Source organism: Rhinichthys klamathensis, unplaced genomic scaffold (genome assembly GCF_029890125.1).
Source record: "Rhinichthys klamathensis goyatoka isolate OS25496 unplaced genomic scaffold, OSU_Roscu_1.1 h1tg000571l_1, whole genome shotgun sequence".
Classification (NCBI taxonomy): Eukaryota; Metazoa; Chordata; class Actinopteri; order Cypriniformes; family Leuciscidae; genus Rhinichthys; species Rhinichthys klamathensis.
The window spans coordinates 2,206,590-2,227,480 of NW_026607037.1; the positions used below are offsets into that span (position 1 = coordinate 2,206,590).

Here is a 20,891-nt window from a genome sequence, read left to right on the forward strand (position 1 = left end):
GTTGTAGCTCTATTTATACACATTGGGTTTAAAACCCCATTTTAACAACACAGAACTCTTTAAAACATAGGAGAGGAGCTCCTAAATGCCCACGTGGCATGTTAAACAACAACAACAAAAAACACTGTCTCAGTGAGTTATCAATAAATAATCCAAATGACAATAATTTACAATATGTTACAAAAGCAGTAAATACTGGGGTCTGTTATTGTCTATTTACATCTGTGCAAACACTCATATGAACACACACACACACACGCATGCACACGCGCACACACAAAACACACACACACGCACGCACGCACGCCTGCACACACAAAAGAAAGTCTCACATAAGAAAATTCAGTTTCAGAATCTACCACTTATTGGCTTCATATTCATTCGACAGGAAATATAAATCCTAGTGTTTTGGGGAAAATAGCATAATAAATTGAAGGGGAAAATGTTCAATCTCACTTTTGATGTAACTACACTGCATTTTTGCTATCAGTCATTTTGTTTAGTGTGTGTTAGATATTCAGTCCTTGTAACAATCTCACAAAAAGAAGCCCTTGTCCTTTTTAGTAGTGTGGCATTCACCAACTAAAAACATTCAAATGATTAAAAGAAACCAGAATCTGAGGTCTCAGACACTTTTGTGTGCAGATGCACTCCTATGGCTTTAGAGGGTTTTGCACAAATGAGTTGTGTACAATAGAAAGAAACAACAAAAACACATACAGTCCACGGCTCCACTTACAGATGCATGCACATGTAAGACATTAGAGACAGATATACAGATGAGAAGACTATATTTGTTCAGATATGGCAGGTCTTATTTTCTCTGTACATGAGGTTGCACTGTAAACTGGAGTTTTTAAGTGTCCTGGGTGTGGCTCATGACACAATAGCCACAGAATAATCAAAACACGCACTCTCACGAACGCACACTCTCTCTCTCTCTCTCTCTCTCACACACACACACACACACACACACACGCACACAAACACAAACACGAGCCCAAAGGCTGTTGTGGTGTTGTGGACCCTGCCAGTCTATTGCACTTCCTACAGATGAACCACTCTCTGGTTAACATTCTTCTGTCCAAAATGAAAGGGGCGTGGCAGTGAAAGACTCCGCCCAGTGCATCAGTCCCCTGGAGGAGGTGGGAGGGTCGGTTCTGTGACAGAGAGCTCCTGTGCGAGGTCATTGAAGCGGGCGATGTAGTCGACGCTGCTCTCGCTCATCATACAGGCTAGCTGGGTATCCACCTGTAGCAAGAAAACAGCCTATCAGCACATGTCCAAATGCTTTTTGGGGCCACAGCAAGGGCTGCACAATTAATCAAAATAAAACCGTAATCGCAGAATGGCTTAATGTGATTGTGGAACTGCAGAGGCAGCAATTTAATTAATAATTACAGATGAAATTAATATAAAACTCTTTTAAAGATGACTATGGATGCCACATTTAATGCTCATTATGGCCGTACGATTAATCGATATAGATTTTCGATTTCGGCTAACAACGATTTTGGAAACAAGATAATCGAGGTAAAATGATTAGTGATTGAAAACCCCATAGTCTTTTTCGATAATAAAAGTCTTTTTCCGCATTCAGTCCAGCGCACCTTCCTTTCCTTCACAGCAGTGCACATTCGGACCTCCCTAAAAGCCCAAACTTAACATCCAAATTAACCAAATAAGTGAGTGTTGCAAAATGCAGTCTGCTGTTGCTAAACTGCGGGAAAAGCGTTCAATAATACTGTTCCCCAGGAGGCTTTCTGTGCGCGCGCTCTGAGATGGAGATGAACGCGGATAAGCAAATGGGCTTCGGATACGTGGTTAAATACGTATACACAAAAATGTCAAAATGCCTTTTTGGAGAGTATTCACATAAACACAGTGGATTATGTAAGGAATAATTAACTCCGTGCCGTTAAATTATTAGAAAAATAATGCACACCCGAGGTGGTAATGAGGCCACGACACGAAGTGTTATTTTTCTAACGGCCCAGAGTCAATTATTCTCGCTTCTACTACGGTTACCACACCCCAAAACATTGTTCAGATGATGTATTTCAAGATGTTTGTCAGGTTTTTGCCCTTGAAACGCTCTTGTGTGTAGGACTAATTTCTTAAGCATCTCTCATCCCAAGCCTCCATTGCTAATTACAAAACGTCATTTTAGAGCTAGTAACGGAGACTTGAGCCACTGATAGCAGACTAATGCAGTTATTAATGCCATTTAGAGAAAGAGCGCTAGAGAGAAAGAGAGAGCGAGTGAGAGTGTGAATTACCTCAGTCTGTGCGTCTCTCAACAGTGTTCGGTACCAGCGTCTACTAATAGCAAAACTATGTTTGTCTGGACCTCGTGTACGATACGTCATGTACCAGCAGCCATATCACCCTGTACCCCAAGACTGGTTGCCCACTGAAGCTAAGCAGGGCTGAGCCTGGTCAGTACCTGGATGGGAGACCTCCTGAGAAAAACCAGGTTGCTGCTGGAAGAGGTGTTAGTGAGGCCAGCAGGGGGCGCTCACCCTGTGGTCTGTGTGGGTCCTAACGCCCCAGTGTAGTGACGGGGACACTATACTTTCAAAGAGCACCGTCCTTCGGATGAGACGTTAAACCGAGGTCTTGACTCTCCGTGGTCATTAAAAATCCCAGGATGTCCTTCGAAAAAGAGTAGGGGTGTAACTGGCCAAATTTGCTCCTTGCCCTCTGTCCATCATGGCCTCCTAATCATCCCTATAATATATACTATACTTCATCACTCTGTCTCCTCTCCACTAGGGCTGGACCCGAATATTCGAGTATTCGTTCGGTGGGTTGGTATTCGATTTGAAAATGTAACATTCGAATATTCGTTTTTTTGTTTGTTTTTTTTCGCACCTGGCATCCCTGAAACGGTTCTCATTCGCGCTTGAATATGTTTTACACTATAAAATCTGGTGAAATATAATACTTAACATATAACTTCGTTATAGCTACTTATAGCTACCTAATAAATATATTTTTGTTAATGTGTGTTTTATATCGTGCAGTGTCCGTTCTTGGAGCATATAAGCTCTGCTCGCGTGAGGCGCGCGCGAAAGTTAAAAGTTGATTAATTCTGAACTTGTCGCGTCTCGCCTGTCTATCTATATTGCACCAAATACGACACTGCACTCCTTGTGAAGTCGTTTGGAAGTTGTTCTCTTACATTTTACATCGAACTTACATTTTACATCGTTCCCTTACATTTTAGATCGAACGGTTCTCGAAATAATCAAAATGCAAACGGACAACCAGATATATAGAGATTCCGAAGCTTCGAATATTCGATGTTCATTACTACCGAAGCTTCGAAGCTCAAAAAATGGTATTCAGACCAGCCCTACTCTCCACCAGTAAGCTGGTGTGTGGTGGGCGTTCTGGCGCAATATGGCTGCCGTCGCATCATCCAGGTGGATGCTGCACATTGGTGGTGGTTGAGGAGATTTCCCCCTTTCCATATGTGAGGCGCTATGAGGTCCCAGAAAAAGTGCTATATAAATGTAACGAATTATTATTATTATTATTATGTAAGTTAGCTTTTTAAGTTGCTAAACTATTTACTGATAAAATTTTCAGAGCAGCGCTGACAACACGTTTCTGTGTGAGTGTGTGTCCGTACTGTATGTGTGCGTTTGAGTGGGAGAGTGCGCGAGAAAGAGATATGTGATTTTCCATAATAACTAATAAATGCATAATAAACTTAATTTTGTGGCTAAAAACTTGGAAAATATTTTTCCTTTTATCCTTTTGTTTACTATATTTATTTGCTTGGTCAGTGTCGTTGTGGGTTTTGGTTATTTTGCTGTTGTAGGCTGTTTGAAATAACCTTAATAAGACCTTTGAAATAACTGAACTCATTTGGCGAAGTGATAAGGAACTGTAATGTGGTCAAGACCTGCCTGGAATTACTTTAGGCGTGCGTTTCCCTGAAAATAATTGCACACCTTGGAACGTTTGTTAACCAATCAGAATTAAGCATTCAACAGCCCCGTAGTATAAGTCAAGTAACCGTACACAGTTCAAAAAGAAACCGCGCGTTTAACAGTATATTGGATAAGTGCATTAGCTCTTAAAGTGACAGCAGCCTTATAAACCTGCTGCAGTCTGTCATTAATGATAATCAAACAACAAATGACAAAGGAAAATCACTTCCTGATCTTGACTGAATAACTTAAGTAGCTTTAATAAGGAATAATCTACATTTAATGTGTTCAGTAAGACTATGCAGTGTTATTTTACATTTGATAATTCAGTTTTTTTGTTGTAGGCTATTACTTCTGAATACCACTGTTAGTACATCTTCTTAAAAAATAACACTTTTTTTCATTTGTATTTTCATTCTGTTGTATTTATTGCTCTGTTTGTTTATAATTAGATTCTTTGTTCTAATTGTATTGCTGACTGTTTACTTGTCTTATGTAATTTTTTGAGGACCTTTTTCTTACATTAGTTACCTAACCCAACCTAGTATGTTTTTGCTGAAGAAATTTCACTGATATATAAAATGTATTTTTGCCATAATTGTAGCAGCCCTAACTGGCATACAAACTAATTTCAAACCCCCTAAATTGTTTATCTCCAATTTAAGCCTGGATGCTAAAAAAAAATTTATAGGAACACTTGGCGATAATGTGCCATATCAAATAACATTAAGCTACCAGACAGCAGTTGGGGACTTTCTGTGTTTCCTCTCACCTCAGCTGCATCCGGCAGGCCGCGGGACTGAAAACAATCGTGGGAGTTGCTGTCCAGTAAACTGGGTCCAAGTAAGGCTGTGCTACTCGAAGGGGGCAGGGCTGTCCTTCTTGTCTTATCAGGAGATGCCAGACTTGCTGCAAATCAGGAAAACAAGGATGTGGTTGTCAATATTGCTGAGACTGATGAAAGTTTGCTGTAAGAACACCGATAGGTGAGACTGAACATTTTGGATACAGTATGATACCAGCCTTTGGTAATCTCAGCATCAATACTAAATAGATACCTTAAGCAACATATACAATTAAATTAAACTAGGGTTGCCACATATTAATTCAATGTCAATAATAAATGATTAATACATTTTTATAATCAGTTCTTGACACTGGACAGCAAAAGATATCTGTAACAGTGCTCATTCATATTTTTCAAGTGGCATCAAATATTGAGCTCATATTATACACTCACCTAAAGGATTATTAGGAACACCATACTAATACTGTGTTTGACCCCCTTTCGCCTTCAGAACTGCCTTAATTCTACGTGGCATTGATTCAACAAGGTGCTGAAAGCATTCTTTAGAAATGTTGGCCCATATTGATAGGATAGCATCTTGCAGTTGATGGAGATTTGTGGGATGCACATCCAGGGCACGAAGCTCCCGTTCCACCACATCCACAAGTAACTCTATTGGGTCTACTGATGCTCTATTGGGTTGAGATCTGGTGACTGTGGGGGCCATTTTAGTACAGTGAACTCATTGTCATGTTCAAGAAACCAATTTGAAATGATTCGAGCTTTGTGACATGGTGCATTATCCTGCTGGAAGTAGCCATCAGAGGATGGGTACATGGTGGCCATAAAGAGATAGACATGGTCAGAAACAATGCTCAGGTAGGCCGTGGCATTTAAACGATGCCCAATTGGCACTAAGGGGCCTAAAGTGTGCCATGAAAACATCCCCCACACCATTACACCACCACCACCAGCCTGCACATTGGTAACAAGGCATGATGGATCCATGTTCTCATTCTGTTTACGCCAAATTCTGACTCCACCATCTGAATGTCTCAACAGAAATCGAGACTCATCAGACCAGGCAACATTTTTCCAGTCTTCAACTGTCCAATTTTGGTGAGCTCTTGCAAATTGTAGCCTCTTTTTCCTATTTGTAGTGGAGATGAGTGGTACCCGGTAGGGTCTTCTGCTGTTGTAGACCATCCGCCTCAAGGTTGTGCGTGTTGTGGCTTCACAAATGCTTTGCTGCATACCTCGGTTGTAACGAGTGGTTATTTCAGTCAAAGTTGCTCTTCTATCAGCTTGAATCAGTCGGCCCATTCTCCTCTGACCTCTAGCATCAACGAGGCATTTTCGCCCACAGGACTTCCGCATACTGGATGTTTTTCCCTTTTCACACCATTCTTTGTAAACCCTAGAAATGGTTGTGCGTGAAAATCCCAGTAACTGAGCAGATTGTGAAATACTCAGACCGGCCCGTCTGGCACCAACAACCATGCCACGCTCAAAATTGCTTAAATCACCTTTCTTTCCCATTCTGACATTCAGTTTGGAGTTCAGGAGATTGTCTTGACCAGGACCACACCCCTTAATGCATTGAAGCAACTGCCATGTGATTGGTTGATTAGATAATTGCATTAATGAGAAATTGAACAGGTGTTCCTAATAATCCTTTAGGTGAGGTGTATGTTAAGGTTTGGAACATTTTTTGAGAGTCTCTTATGTCACTAAGGCTGCATTTATGTGATCAGAAATACAGCAAGAACATTCAAATTGTCAAATATTATTACAATTTAAAATAACAGTTTTTCTATTTTAAACATGACCCTTCTGAAATCATTCTAATATGCTGATTTGGTGCTCAAGAAAGATTTATTATTATTATCAATGTTGAAAACGGTTACTGCTACTGATCAATTTGTGTCAGTGCTGAATAAAAGTTTTTTTTTTTTAAGAATTGAATACTGAGAGTAAACTTTTGAACTGTAGTGTATATATACATGATAATGTGTATGTGTACATTATCATTTTGTTACGTACTGTGTTACTGGTCTAAATAATGTCTAAAATAAACAGCCATTGATGACAGGGAATTGAGACGAAACGTGTTTGATACTTACAGAGCAGGCAGCCGAGACTTGAATCAGTAGAGTCATTGGGGTACCACTGAGGGTCGTGTGTGGGGGACGGCATCCAGCTGTCACATGAAGAGGGAAGGAGCTTAGATCTATCACTCCCATTCAGTTTAGGAGGTGAGAGCAATGATCCATCACCTTGGAAAGAGACAGAGAGACCAAAAGTGAGTGAGTACCCACTGAGATAGACATTCCTCTAATATCCACGTTCAATCCCACAGGTCGTACCATAGTGCGAGTTGATGGCGAGCTCAATAATAGAGTCGCTGATTTGAGTTTGCGGCTCTCCAGATGGAAGAGACTCCTCTGGGGGGCCCGGTAGAGAGATATCCAGTAAGGAAGCAACACTGGGAGGGGCCAAGAGGGAGTCCCCGCCCCCTGGAGAAGGTGGAGAGACACCATTTTGCAGGGATTCCTGCAGACAAAGAGAACAAACAGATCAAGATATGATCAACTGTGCATCCAAAAGTGAAAGAGGATCTAGGGAGGGGATTATTTATTACCTCAGAAGGATCCTGATCAAGTAGATCAGGATCTAGCTCAGGTGCAGCAGGTGCCGAGTCCATGGCCTCCTCAGACTCCACAATGGGCTTTTCTATACTAGGGGCCTCCACTTCCCGACAGGGACTGCCAGGGATAATGCCTGCAGATTTTGCAGCCAGGTCAATTGCACCTGAAACAAATTCAAGAGAAATTCAAGAGTGTGCAGTTGTGGGATTCAAATGTTCAGTGCATGAATGCATCTTTTATCATTTAGTTTCTAATTTGATTCTTACTGGACAGCTGACTAGCGGGCACAGGACTAGCTGTAGTGGACAAAGCTTTTGAGGAAAGTTGCCGGTTGGATGGGGCGAGACGAGTTTGTATTGGACGAAAAGAACCAGTGCCTAACAAAAAGACAAAATGTTGGAATTAAGACAGATACAGTAATCCTGAACGTATTTGGACACTTCAGCTGCGCTCAAAATACATACATCTCACTGCTTGACTTCAAGTCACTTTTATCATTTAAACCAAACTTTTTTGTTTATTAAATGTTTAGCTTGAAAAGAGTTTTTGTATCTTTTTTTTTTTAAATAAAATGTGACTTCCACGTCATGTGTGAATAAAGGTGCATTTAAAGAGTGTTACGCATTAGTGTGGTTAATCACCTGTAGCAGATGAATTGGAGAGAATGGAGAAGGAGCACACATGAGGCGAAGTGTCTCCGGTGGTTCGTGGCAGCAGTGTTCTCTGTAAAAAAAAAAAAAAAGTAAAAACTATTAGAATATCTAAATAAACTCAAGCAACAGAAGAACAGCTCCAACGTGAAGAGTATAAAGAAAGCAAAAGCCCTACTTCCTAGTTTTTCCTTCCATCGGCACTCACCTGAACCACAAGAGGTTTCCTTAGTGGACGGCCCCTCCCTATTTTCCGCTGCTTTGAAAATATATCTGACTGAAGAAAAAAAGCATAATTAGAGGAAAAAGGCTGTTGATGGAAACTGAAGAAAAAATGAAGAAAAAGAAGAAAACAGAAAGAAAAAGAAGAAATTATTACATTTCCCCCCAGAAAATAAATAATCTAAATCATCCTTGACATATATATCGTATGTACACTACTGTTCAAAAGTTTGGGGTCAGCATAATTTTTTTTAAATAAATAAATAATTTATTATCAATTGTTTTATTCAGCAATGGGGGCCTTAAATTAATCAAAAGTGACAATTGTACATTTTTGTTTATTTCAAATAAATGCTGTTCTGTTGAATCTATTCAAGAATCCTGAAACAAATGCCTCACAGTTTCCACAAATTTATAACAAATTATATGTTTTCAAAATTGATAATAAGAAATGTTTCTTGAGCACCGAATCATCATATTAGAATGATTTCTTAAAGGAGAACTCCGGCGCAAAATGAACCTTTGGTCTAATTACACATTGTTACCTAGTCAACCGTTATCTGAGATTTGTTTTCATGATTATCGAATGTAAATAGTTTTATCTCTAAAAACAGTTTAGCCTATAAAGCTAGTATAACGCTAGTATATTGGGCATAGTGTAATGACAAATAAAAATCGCTTGTTAATACCACTAACAAGGCTGAAAATAGCCCCACACTAACACGGTAGCATAATGAGGGTCCCTACCTTCAAACCGAAGCATTGAGAACTTTGTCAGTGTCCAGACAGTTTAATAAGAAGATATTTTAAACATACAGTCAACTTCGCGTATACAGGCAGAAGCCATCTTTAAAATACAGTCTTTACCAGTCGATCTACGAACGCCGATCCAAGTGCGCTGGTGAGAATGTGAACGAGCTATAAGTTGTGATAAGGTGAGCGCGAACAGCAGGCTTGGATCGGCGTTCGTAGATCGACTGGTAAAGACTATTTCAAAGATATTTTTGTCGTTTGAACCTTTCTGGATCCGCCATCAAATTAATAAGTTTAATTATATCAAGTGCTGTGAGAAAAGGCTATAAATCTCCACCTCCAACATCCTCACACGCAATATAGCCTACTAGCCTAGACTCCTTCTTTATGTGTACAGATGTGACGTAATGATGCAAAGACATGCTCGAATTTCCCGCGGAAATCCACCAGTACCACTGGAATTAAAAACATTATTACAAGCTTACCGCTTTGAATCAAGCTAAGGCTGAACACTGGCTGGTTATGTACTTGCTCTAAAATTTATTTTTGGATAATTTTTAACCCAAAAAAGTTACGGACTGCAGATTTAAATAGAAATACATTTCTATTTCTATTCAATTTCTAGTTACTTTAAATTGTAAGAATATTTCACTATATTACTTGTGTATATGATCTGGCCGACTGGCAACTTTAAATACATTTCAATATTATATTTAAATATAACATAAGCTGGTCCAACATGTCCTACTGCTCTCTAGAAACACTGACACTACTCACACTGATGGAGTCCAGCTGCTGGCGAAAGGCTAGCTCCGCCTCCTTATTAGGAGAGAACATCCGCAACTGGCGGGAGCTGTTAGGAGGCAGGGTCGTTGGGACAGCAAACCCTTCGCTGTCACCTCCGGAGGCCAGCAGAGAACGCGGCAGGTTCCTCCCTCCTGCCGAGAACACATCTATTTAAATTCCAGCTGGTCAATCTGATACAGAGCAGGAGCACTGCAATACCCTTTTGTCACAATAGTGAGCCAATATGATTATTTATTTTTTTGATTCAAGAGATGGTATGAAACTTCAGGATTTTTTCAGCTGTTACCTGTTGCTGGTCTATTGATTTGGGAACAATATACTTTGCTCAGTTTTGGGATAATGTTCATTATACTCACTTTAAAATTAAAGTGTTTCAATATTTAAATATTTCTTCTATACCAGTTTAATGTGCAACTAAGTAAACCATTTACAACCAAATAAATCACCTGCTCAACCAGTGCTGGTGTGAAACTATCTGCTAAACAAAGGCAAATGGTAACTTAATTGACACAAATTTGTCTGTGTACCTGGGATAACTGCATTATTCAGAAGAATTTTTGAGCGTGCCGCATGTTGCTGTCGCCCCCAGCTAGGACTGCGGGTCGCTCCAGCTGGAGTTCTGCCTGGAGGTGTCACAGATGATTCCTCTTGACCTGATTTAAATGGTGAAGTGCCCACTGAACACACCTCTGGAGTCTAGGACAGAGAAAATAAAAATATAATTAAATTAAAACACTTTTTGTAAATTAATCTAAACATATCTCAGTTTTTAAAAAACAAGTTTTAAAATGAAAAAATGAAAAGTTCAAGTCCAAGGTTTAAGAGAGAAAAAAACAGACTCACTGGTTTGGGGTTGACCTCTGATGACACTAGTCTCAGGAGACACCGAAGCACACTTTGAGTGCTGGGTAGGGCTGAGGGCTGGGGCTTAGGTTGCCATTCATACTCCAGCTGTAGTTTCCCAGGCTTGCCCAGCATGAGGTAGAGTTCTGCCAGTGTCACATTCTCAGAGCCCTGTGAGCTCCAACCATCGTCTCGGATTTGTTGAGGAGATCGTTCAGTCCCACCCACTTCCTCACCACGCCCTTGAGGTTCTGATTGTGGCAGTGCTTTTTCTGATGCAACTTCACCTGCCGTTCCAGACTCCTCAATCCGACCCTCTATAAGGGTGGGTTCTCCCTGAGTGACAGTCTCTTTGTCCCGCACACTAGCATCAGTCTGACTCACTGCCTCTTGCTCCACAGTCCCCACCGCATTTCCCTCCTGTCCAATGGGGAGAGATGGACTGATGGTTGGACTGACTGGAGAGGTAGTGTTCAGGGTGGGATTTACACTGGTTTCCAAACCTGGAGCGGAAGTGCCACTATCAGAGCCTTCAACAGAATGTCCATCGCTTCTTTTCGGGTCTCCTCCCACCGGGCCCGACTTGCCTGATTTTCCTCTAGCAGGTTGAATTCCCAGAATGTGAGCTGCAGGCAAGTCCCTAATACCTGTCCGTCCACGCCCACTCTCCTGCCAGTGTACCGTGCAGGAAGCCTTGGAGTGCACAACACGAGCCACACCTGGCAAAGTAGTAACTGTGCTGTTCTCTGCAGGAAATAGGAACAGGTCCTCTGACTCACTAGACTGGGCCAAGCTGTCTAGAGCTTCTCGTTCCGCTAGGCTCTTAAGCTATGCGTGACAAGTTAAGGAGAATAACTGTTATAAAGCACATAAGCATGAGTACTGGCTTTAACATGGACATCTCTGACAAATTTCCCAAACAAAGCTAACAAATCTATCACAAATGTATCCCATAAAATAGAGGAGGAAGGAAAAAGGAAGGAAATTGAACTCTTGACTGCATGCTGAGATCTGAAATCTGAATGCAAGGATACAATTCGTTGATCCTGGACAGCCCACTTTTGCTTCAGGAATTCAATGAGAGTGGAGACCTTCCGGTGCAACTCGACGACCATCCTACAAACACATCACAGGCATGGGTGAATATTAATTTTTTTTTTGTAACTTTAATGTTGCAATGAAATTGAAGTATCGACAAATATTTTCTTCCGTATGGTGGCATACATGGAAGTGTAACACATTATCGGGAAAATAAAGTGGTTCTTGGTTTTATGAATCGGTTGATGATTGGATTTGCTGAATGGAAGCAAATAAAAGCAAGCTTGCAGGGGTGGGTATAAGTGGACAAAATGATTGGAGAAATCTAGCTGTTCACCAACAGAACGAATTATGATATTTTTATTAAAAATTGTGTGGTCCAAAAAATTAAACATGCATGGATGAATTGCTCACAATAAGATCAATAACATAGATTTTCTAAATGAAATCAAAATACATTTTCATGACGCCAAAAATTATTATGAATTAATTTAACATGAACATTGATATAACATGTTATGACAAATGCTACAACTAATTAAGTAAATAATAAATAAATAAATAAATAAATAAAACAAAGTTAAACATATAAAACTACCGGTATGCTAAATAAAAAAAAGGAAATACAATTTTACTAAATCTATTATAAATTATTCCTGCATAATTTAACAATCCAATCAATCCCCAGATTACAGGAGTAAAACAAATCGTGTTTTTCTAAAATTAGATCCTCTTCCAAAAAAAAAAGAAATATCGCAAAATATCGACTTTCATACAGTATCGTAACATATCGTATAGAGATACGGATCGTATCGCCAGATTCTTGCTGATACACAGCCCTATTGTGTACTGGTGAAGCTCACCTGAGCCGAGGATTATGGGCTAGACTCTGAACCCGAGACCAGGAGTGGTTGCTTCGTGGCTGAAGTTCAACGGCCACCTTCAAAGGTAAACGAACAGGCTTCTGATCCTCCTCATCACTCACACCTGAAACAGAGAATGAAAGGAAGAAAAACTATGAAGCAGCCTACTACACCTTCTCCATGATTTTGATGGTGGCCTAAATCTGCATTACCGCCCATTTCCAATCAGTCCCACAGCCTGAAACCATGGAAACCATGAAGAATCACTCCTCCTACACCCTGGAGAGCAGCCTTGGCACACTCATCCGTCGCCCCGGTCCACCTAAATACCCATGGTGCTCCATTTTTTTCAGCTTTCTTTTGTTACCCTCTATTCAATCTGTTTAACTCGCTAACCAAATCAATCTTTTAAGAGTGTTTTTGCTTTCTCTCTCACACACACCATCTGGATCGCAGAGCTTCTTCAGCGCGCGGCACATGGGAGCTTTAATCCTCAGGTTTCTGCCTTTGGAACGCACTGTGGTGGCCCTGAAACACATACACACAAAATTATAGATGTACCCCAATATCATCACAACCTATAAAGATGATGTAGAGTAGATGTTCCAATTAGAAATCATCACAACTGTGTATTACTGAAATTTATTTTTCTCACACACACATACACACACTTACCCCTGTTGGATAAGCTCATTAAGTTTGGCTACATTTTTGTCATCCATCACTAGAAGGAACAGGAAGACACCAGGGAATGTTACATTCAATATGTCCCCATGTGCAACCACTTAAAATGCCCCCTCCCCCTGATCCAAAAAACCAATTGACTGATATACTTACAGCCTCCGACCTTCTTCCTGAGTTCAGCATAACAGATGAGGCCATAGAGCTCCTGAGAAGACTTTTTCAGGACACGTGAATACACTGAGAAAGATGGACAAAAGGAAGCAATAGGATCGGAGAAAGAAGAACATGAAACTATTGAGCAAGTCGAATAAAAAATACAGTCAAAAATATATATATTGTGAAATATTATTGCAATATAAAATAACTTTTCTATTTGAATATATTTTAAAATGCAATTTATTCCTGTGATGTCAAAGCTGATTTTTCAGCATCATTACTCCAGTCTTTCTACTACAATCATTCTAATATGATGATCTGATGCTCAAGACACATTTCTTATTATTATCAATGTTGAAAACAGTTGTGGAAAACATAATATAATTGTTTTCAGGATTTGTTGATGAATAGAAAATCAAAAAAACAGCATTTATTTGAAATAGAAATCTTTTTGTAACATTATAAATGTCTTTACTGTGACTTTTGATCAATTTAATGAATCCTTTCTGATTATATAAGTATTTGTTTTTTTAAAACTGCATGCTTTTTATTATCATTATCAGCAATCAACCGATAAAGACAATGTACCACAAATATAGAAGTACATAAATATATAAGTAGAGTTCAATGGCGAGTTCAATTTATAATACATTTATATATGCTAAACATGTACGTTTCAAATCACAATAAGGATGCAATATAAAATCATTAACAAGCAAGCAAATGTGGATATATGTGGACACACGCATTATTTGATAATGTCTTGACTGACAAAAACCAAGGGGTGTGGCAGCCAAGAAGATTAAACTTCAAAGATGAACGTGACAGAATGAATTTAAATTGGTTGCTGGGTACATCTTTGTTGTGTCAAGTTGACTGATGGACAAACAATTTACATTAAACCCGAGGGGAAACAAAACCTAATGTGAGCCATGTGTTATTAAAATGGGGGTGCACTATCCTGGAATTCATGCAAAGAAAATAAAGGCTCAGTTGGCATGGTAGTCAACAGATAATATGAAAAAAAGGCTAAGCTAGCTACCGTTGAGTTTTGAAAAAAGGCAGACTATTTAAATTTGTACTTGATTGACATTTAAGCAGTGAAGTTTAACTAATACTGTCACAGTTATCTTGTAGGAATCACCACTACATAGCAACAGACATTTATTAAGCTTGTTGGTCTGGGGATTTTTATTTTATTTTAGAATTAGCATAAGACTACATTTTGGTGGCAAACACTAATTTTACATGAACTAAAAACAGGACATTTGTTGCTTGATGCAATGATTTAAATTTAGATATTCAACACTAAAAATATGTATCAGATTTAAACTCACACAAAAAGTTCTACATGTATGTACTACTACACTATGTTTGGGGTCTGTAAAAGCTGTTGATGTTTATGAAAGAAGTCTCTTATGCTCACCAAGGCTGTATTTATTTTATTATGGTAAAAACAGTAATATTATGAAATATTACAATTGCAAATAACTGTTTTCTATTTTAATTAGTGCTGTCAAACGATTAAAATATTTAATCGCGATTAATTGCATTAATGTCATAGTTAACTCGCGATTAATCGCACATTTTTATCTATTCTAAATGTCTCTTCATTTATTTTTGTCCCATTATTTTTTCTCATTTTAATGCTCTTATCAACATGGAAAAGTGGGTCGGCTTGCTTTGTGCAAATGTTTTTTATTGAAAACAACATTGACAATATTGTGTTCAATTTCACACTAACATTCTCACTTGGAGCAAATAATCTCTCACACAATGTAACACTGTCCATCAATAAAAGGGTGAAAGAAATACTGATGAGGTCCTGATGTTGACGAGGGGGCGGAGAATGTGTGTGTGTGCGTGTGTGTGCGCTTGGCCATCATCAAGTGGTATTTCAGACTGGACGTGCTGCGATGATGATAGCTCATTCACAACGACAAAACACACAGATCACTTTAGTCTTGTCAATGGAACCATTTGGCAACTTTTTAAAAGTAAACTTTCCATTCAGAATCTTATTGGCATCCATTTCAGCGTCTCGCGCTCGTCATCCACTCAAAACGTAACGTTAACCAACTATTTGGCCGGCTCGCAAGCCTAAAAAAGTGTGTGCGCCGTGCCTGTTGTTTTGTTTCCGGTCTAGCTAGATCCGCTTGCGCTTTGGTCGACGAAGCAACACCCTCACGCGTCGCAAGCCATTGAAATGAATGGGTTTCATAGCGCAGCGCCGCGCATGCCGCGCATAACGCAAAAAGACCGTTAATCGCACGATAATAAAAATTAACGCCGTTAAAATGGGTTTGCGTTAACGCCGTTAATAATGCGTTTAACTGACAGCCCTAATTTTAATATATTTTAAAATGTATTACAGTTTCTAATCATAATATCAGGATTCTTTGATGAATAGAAAGTTCAAAAGATCAGCATTAATTTGAATTAGAAGTCTTTTGTAACATTATAACTATCTTTATTGCTACTTTGATCAATTTAATGCATTCTAGCTCAATGTAAGTATTAATAATTAAAAAAATCCCATCAAACAAAGGACTCTACTGTGGTCTGTAAATGTCATACAAAGTATAAACTATGCATCTGTCAATCTCACCGTTGGTGAAATCGATGTGTTTAGAGATCTTGTGCCAGGTTCTGTAGTAGAAATGGCGCACCTGCTCCTTGTTCTTCACCATACTTGCCGGTTTACCCTTCTTCTTATACTTAAGAGCAATATTGTTCTGAATAGCTTCAAAATCCTTCCCATGCTATGAAAGAACAGGAGAGACAATGACAAACAGTTATCCATAGCTGTAGATTTAAATAAAATACAAAATATACGAATCTTCCATTTACATGACAAATTAGAGTGTAGTAAGACATAAATCAATATAAGATATCACAGACCACAACTGTACTTTTAGAGATGACATGTACATAAATGGAAACTATTAGGACAGTTAAATAGCAGTCTGTCCCTTGCGAGTCAAGGAGGAACGGAAACTTTAATAATAGAACTTATTCAGTAATACTGAAAATTATTTTGTCCCATATGATTAACTAATTGAGGTTTTTTTTTCTTCAAATCACCATTGAAAAAACCTACAGTTTACTGAACGTCCAGAGGGCTGCCAAAAGATTTCAGCCAGTTTCATTTTCATTAAAACTGATAAATTACCTCATAAAGTCCTTCAAAGAAACTGTTCTTGTCCTCAGTGCTCCAAGACTCCCACTGTCTGCGCACTCGTTTCTGACTCCCCCCTTCCTCCTTCTCTGCAGGGCCCTGGCCCTTTGGGGCCGATCTGGATGCTCCAGCTGCCCCAGAGCCGGCTGAACCCGCAGCAGCTGTCAAACACACGGAGGGACCTGCTTCTGCACCTGAGAAAGAGAGGGGAAAAGAAAGAAGGTTAGTATGTCAGTTCTCACACAAGCTGTAATTCTTGCAGAGAAAAGCATTGCAACAAGTTCAAGATCAAAAAAGTACTTGTGTATATATAACCCAACACTAAACAAACTGTCACTTATACACAAAATATATCAATAAAGAGTGATAAAATTATCAAGCTTAATTTGGATGGCTGTGCAACCAATTACAATATATTCATAATATTTTGGGCTGTTAAATTTATTTTTGGCTTAACACAACAGATATTCAAAACCAAGGAAACATAACCACTCTTTTAAAAAAAGAAGAAGCAAATAATCACCTCAAACAAATAAAAATTTAAATTGCATAAAATTAAAATTTGTGCATGTCAGGAAGTATGTGTGGAGTCCCGACTCCCTCCCCACTTACACACACTCAAGAGCATGCAACAAGAGCACCCCAGAATACATTACAGCATGCTATGCTATTGTCTACATTTAAAATAAACATTGATTCCCTTATAACCCCTGTGTATATTCAGATCACAAACAGATCATTCAAGCTCGTGACTTGTGATCCTGATTCACTGTAGAGGCAGAGTGGTCACTCATCCCCTGATTAGATGCACAGCTGGCTGTTGCATCAGAATGAAACTCCTGACAGTGATTTGTCACCTGCTGAATGACAGCTAGCTGAATGACAGGGAAATAAATAACCATCGAGTCTGCTCACTTAAAATAGTGCACTGATGCTTATAAAGTCATTTAATATGGCTACAAGCAACCAAAACATCCCAGTGCTGAGATTTAAGAGGCTTCAGTGTGAGCAGTTTAAGTCACTTTCACTCCAGAAAGCGTGAGAGCTTCCCCGCGTTACGTCAAATCAAAATCAGCACACAAACTCACAGATCACTGTACAAATGCTTTAAAACACGACCAAAAGTGAGATAAAAGTACAGAGAACGGATGTACTGACACTTGAGCATCGCACACACACACGTCGAGAGATGGCCACTCACCTTTCGCTTTCGCACCGCCGTGACCGTTCAGCGCCGGGGACGCGGCATCTTTCCGTATCCGCTTGCTCGGAGGTCGCACGCTGGAGCGAAGAAAATGATGCTGGTCCTGGCTGTTCGGGGCAGCCAGGACCGGGGAAAGGGCTGTCGGGTTTAGCTGGACTCCGGGTGGGCTTGATGTTTGGGTGGAAAGAGTCGGAGCCAAACCGGGGCTGGCCGCGCTTGATGGATTAAGTGTTTCCTCTCCGACTCTCTTTGTACTCTCCTCGCTCGCCTGATCTGCGCTCTCTCCATCCTCGCCTCCTTCGGGCTTTCGGTCCGGTTTGCTCGGCCCCTCGACTCCCGAACCGCCCCCTTGGCCCACTGTCATCCTGCGCAAACACAAACCAAGCATATTCGTAAACATTTTCCGCGACTCAAAACAACGATCAACTTGGAAAGACGACATTCTGCTCAACTCAACATGGCCGCCGCTGTTTGTTTCAAATCCCCTCTCACCGTCCCGACAAATCGCATCGAAAAATATCCACTCGCTTATTCACGAATGTGACCAAAAACATATATTCTGCTTTCATCACAGCCTCCTTTTTGTGTAGTTTGTCGTGACTCGAGTTGCAAGCTGCCCTTTATTTATCTTGAAATTCAAGCGCGAGCGCCTACACTTTAGCGCCCAGCAGAAACGACAGACGACAACGCAAATCTTTCGCGCATTCGACCTCTATCTAAAGTGCTTGTTTCTCAAGCACTCTTACCCATTCTCGAGCTCTTCGGAAGCAGACGGCGTCTTCTTTCTCTTCACCATGAGTTCGGAGATTTTCGAGGCCAAAACTTGACGAATTTGAACATATTCAAAGCGCAAACGAGGTCAGGCAAAGTCGTCCTCTCCTGGCTGCTGCTCCTACTGGGGTTCAACTCCGCGCAGCGCAACTGGGAGCTCTCGTAGCCACAGCAACTCTGACTCACAAACTCACTAGTTTTATCACAACAACAAACACCTGTCATTCAGCATATGTTTATGATAAAACACCGCACGATGACGCCAACTTTGAATCTGACTGTTCACCAGATCTGCTTTTGAGGCATTTCGGTCAATACAAACCAATGCACGCGCACAGCTACTATTCTCTCTCTGGACTTTGCTTACACTATACGTCATCATAACTAACAGAGCAGAAGCATTTTAACATGTAACATTTTAATTTTGCTCAGCCTCAGTGACACCCACAGTCTCTATACATCCCAAGATAAAATGGCTAGTGTTAATTGATTTCACAATCTCACAAACAAACAGGACAGACTTGATAGAGTACATATAGATCACGTTCTCGAGGGGGGGGTGTGGTTGGTATGGTGCCTTGCATACACAGCAATAAATTAAACAATCGCAGATATAACAGTGACTACTTATAAAATCTTTCATCTTTACTGCTTTTTAAAATAAAAAGTTTCACTAGTCACTTGACAATGTTTTGCTTGATTAGGGTGTGTCTTTGGCTCATAAGAGCTTAAAATCTTTTGACATAACAGACTGTCAAAAAAAAAGTCAAAACACGTTTTCCTCGATAAATGTAGCAAACATGCATGTTTAGATGTTAGAGTTCCGTTGCTTCTTATTATTTTTTAAACATTATTGCAGCAGTCAAGACTGAGACATCTATATTGTGGGTGCAAAACAACATTTAGCTTGATTTATCCCATTAATTACATTGTCATAATGTCTTTATGAAATAAGATACAGTTAGGCAATGCCGATCTCAGCTGCTCAACCACTGCTACCAACAGCTGCAGCTGTCAATGTCCCTGCGTGTCCAGTCCAGTTTGAAGGGAGCAGTTAGATGAAAAAAAATGCTTTTATTTCCCCTCTTTGAGCATTCAAGTTAGATTTTATCAAAAGTGTAGACGTTATAACAAGTATAAAACATATCACATTTAGTTTGCCTATAAAGAACCCCAGTGACTGAGCACCAACTGTGACAGGTAGCTGCTACAAATAAACAATCTGAAATACATTGTCAACTTGATTCAGTATCAATTGTGAATATACTACACAATTATCCAGGTTATTTAGCTATCAAACATCTTTTGAGGGGCTTAAAATAATGCACGAAGGAGAGGCTGTTAGTCTGATTACACCATAAACGAATTGCAACAGCTGACACCTAACCAGCAATGCCAGCTGCACATTCATTGACAAAGTTGCTCCGCTAACTTGCTAGCTAAACTGTTGCCATTTCGTTTGCGGTAAAGTCATATAATCAGCTCAGACATGTAATCAATAATTACGTATTGACAAAAATTGATTTTTACAAGTTCTATACCTGTTTAGGAGATTTCTTGTTGGCCTTGAGAAACTCCACGGTATCCAGAAAGACCAAACAGAGGGGTAGCAGGAGAACCACTGAAGTGCATCCCTTCCTGTTTTCCTCTGCTGTCAGGCACGCCTACCACAACTCAAAAACAAATCCTCTGATTGGTCAATGTGATGCGTATCGACGCGTTCGTAAAATGATTGACGGAGGAGTTATCCAGTCAATCATTAAAAACAGAGGGGGCGTTTTTTCAAAGCAGCCAATCAAAACTTACGTTCAACCCACGTCATTTCATTCATCTCGCAAATGTTTTAAAATAACGGTCCCACCCAAAATGAACAAAGACCGACAGACACTCAAGGAAAACACGAGGGAATCAGTTATTATTGTTAGTGAAAGTCAATGTAATTTACATGTTTATTATATTTAAATTATATATACATATATATATATATATATATATATATATATATATATATATATTTATATATATATTTATGTTTATATATACCGGTACATATAATTTTATGTTTATATATATATAGAGTCAGAGTCAATATTTTACATTTTATTTTATTTTATTTAATAATTAGTATTCAACATTTTAATTGTTGTTCTGAACAAAATATTGTACATATTTATTTTAATTATGTTCTATATTTTAAATGCTAATAACAATATGGCATAACTCAACATAATATAACACATCCAGGTTTTAAACAAACATATAAAGCACAACAAGGTCTTTCCATTTTACAGAAATCTTAAAAATATTGGGAAAAATTATTACTGGTCATGATAAAATGTGCAGAAA

At 39.4% G+C, this 20,891-nt stretch overlaps 1 protein-coding gene across 3 annotated transcripts; it reads right to left on the reverse strand.

The window, feature by feature from the left end:
• Positions 1 to 292: 292 nt before the first annotated feature.
• On the reverse strand, positions 293 to 20,194 carry cramp1 (cramped chromatin regulator homolog 1). 3 transcript variants are annotated; one of them, XM_056239783.1, is made up of 20 exons: positions 20,087 to 20,194; positions 17,772 to 18,139; positions 16,565 to 16,764; positions 16,001 to 16,154; positions 13,390 to 13,473; positions 13,228 to 13,276; positions 12,995 to 13,080; positions 12,553 to 12,676; positions 11,686 to 11,767; positions 10,652 to 11,479; positions 10,336 to 10,504; positions 9,779 to 9,939; positions 8,235 to 8,303; positions 8,018 to 8,099; positions 7,643 to 7,753; positions 7,370 to 7,539; positions 7,095 to 7,281; positions 6,852 to 7,004; positions 4,714 to 4,850; positions 293 to 1,251 (listed from the first exon to the last, which is right to left on the reverse strand). In XM_056239783.1, the coding sequence occupies exons 2-20, from the start codon at positions 18,136 to 18,138 to the stop codon at positions 1,129 to 1,131; spliced, it is 3,336 nt and encodes a 1,111-aa protein (XP_056095758.1). In that variant the 5' UTR covers position 18,139; positions 20,087 to 20,194; the 3' UTR covers positions 293 to 1,128. The 3 variants fall into 3 exon arrangements, with proteins under 3 accessions (XP_056095758.1, XP_056095757.1, XP_056095759.1); XM_056239782.1 differs by lacking the exon at positions 20,087 to 20,194 and adding an exon at positions 18,521 to 18,855; XM_056239784.1 differs by lacking the exon at positions 20,087 to 20,194 and adding an exon at positions 18,227 to 18,477.
• Positions 20,195 to 20,891: the final 697 nt, after the last annotated feature.

What these genes read in the sequence shown, in the direction of transcription:
- cramp1 (XM_056239782.1), bottom strand. Translation starts at nt 18,570, where the DNA reads ATGGTGAAGAGAAAGAAGACGCCGTCTGCTTCCGAAGAGCTCGAGAAT. An exon ending in ACACATCGATTTCACCAACG is followed by an intron (nt 13,474 to 16,000) that starts GTGAGATTGACA and finishes CATCTTTCTCAG; the next exon opens with TGTATTCACGTGTCCTGAAA. An exon ending in GCCCGCTAGTCAGCTGTCCA is followed by an intron (nt 7,540 to 7,642) that starts GTAAGAATCAAA and finishes AATTTGTTTCAG; the next exon opens with GTGCAATTGACCTGGCTGCA.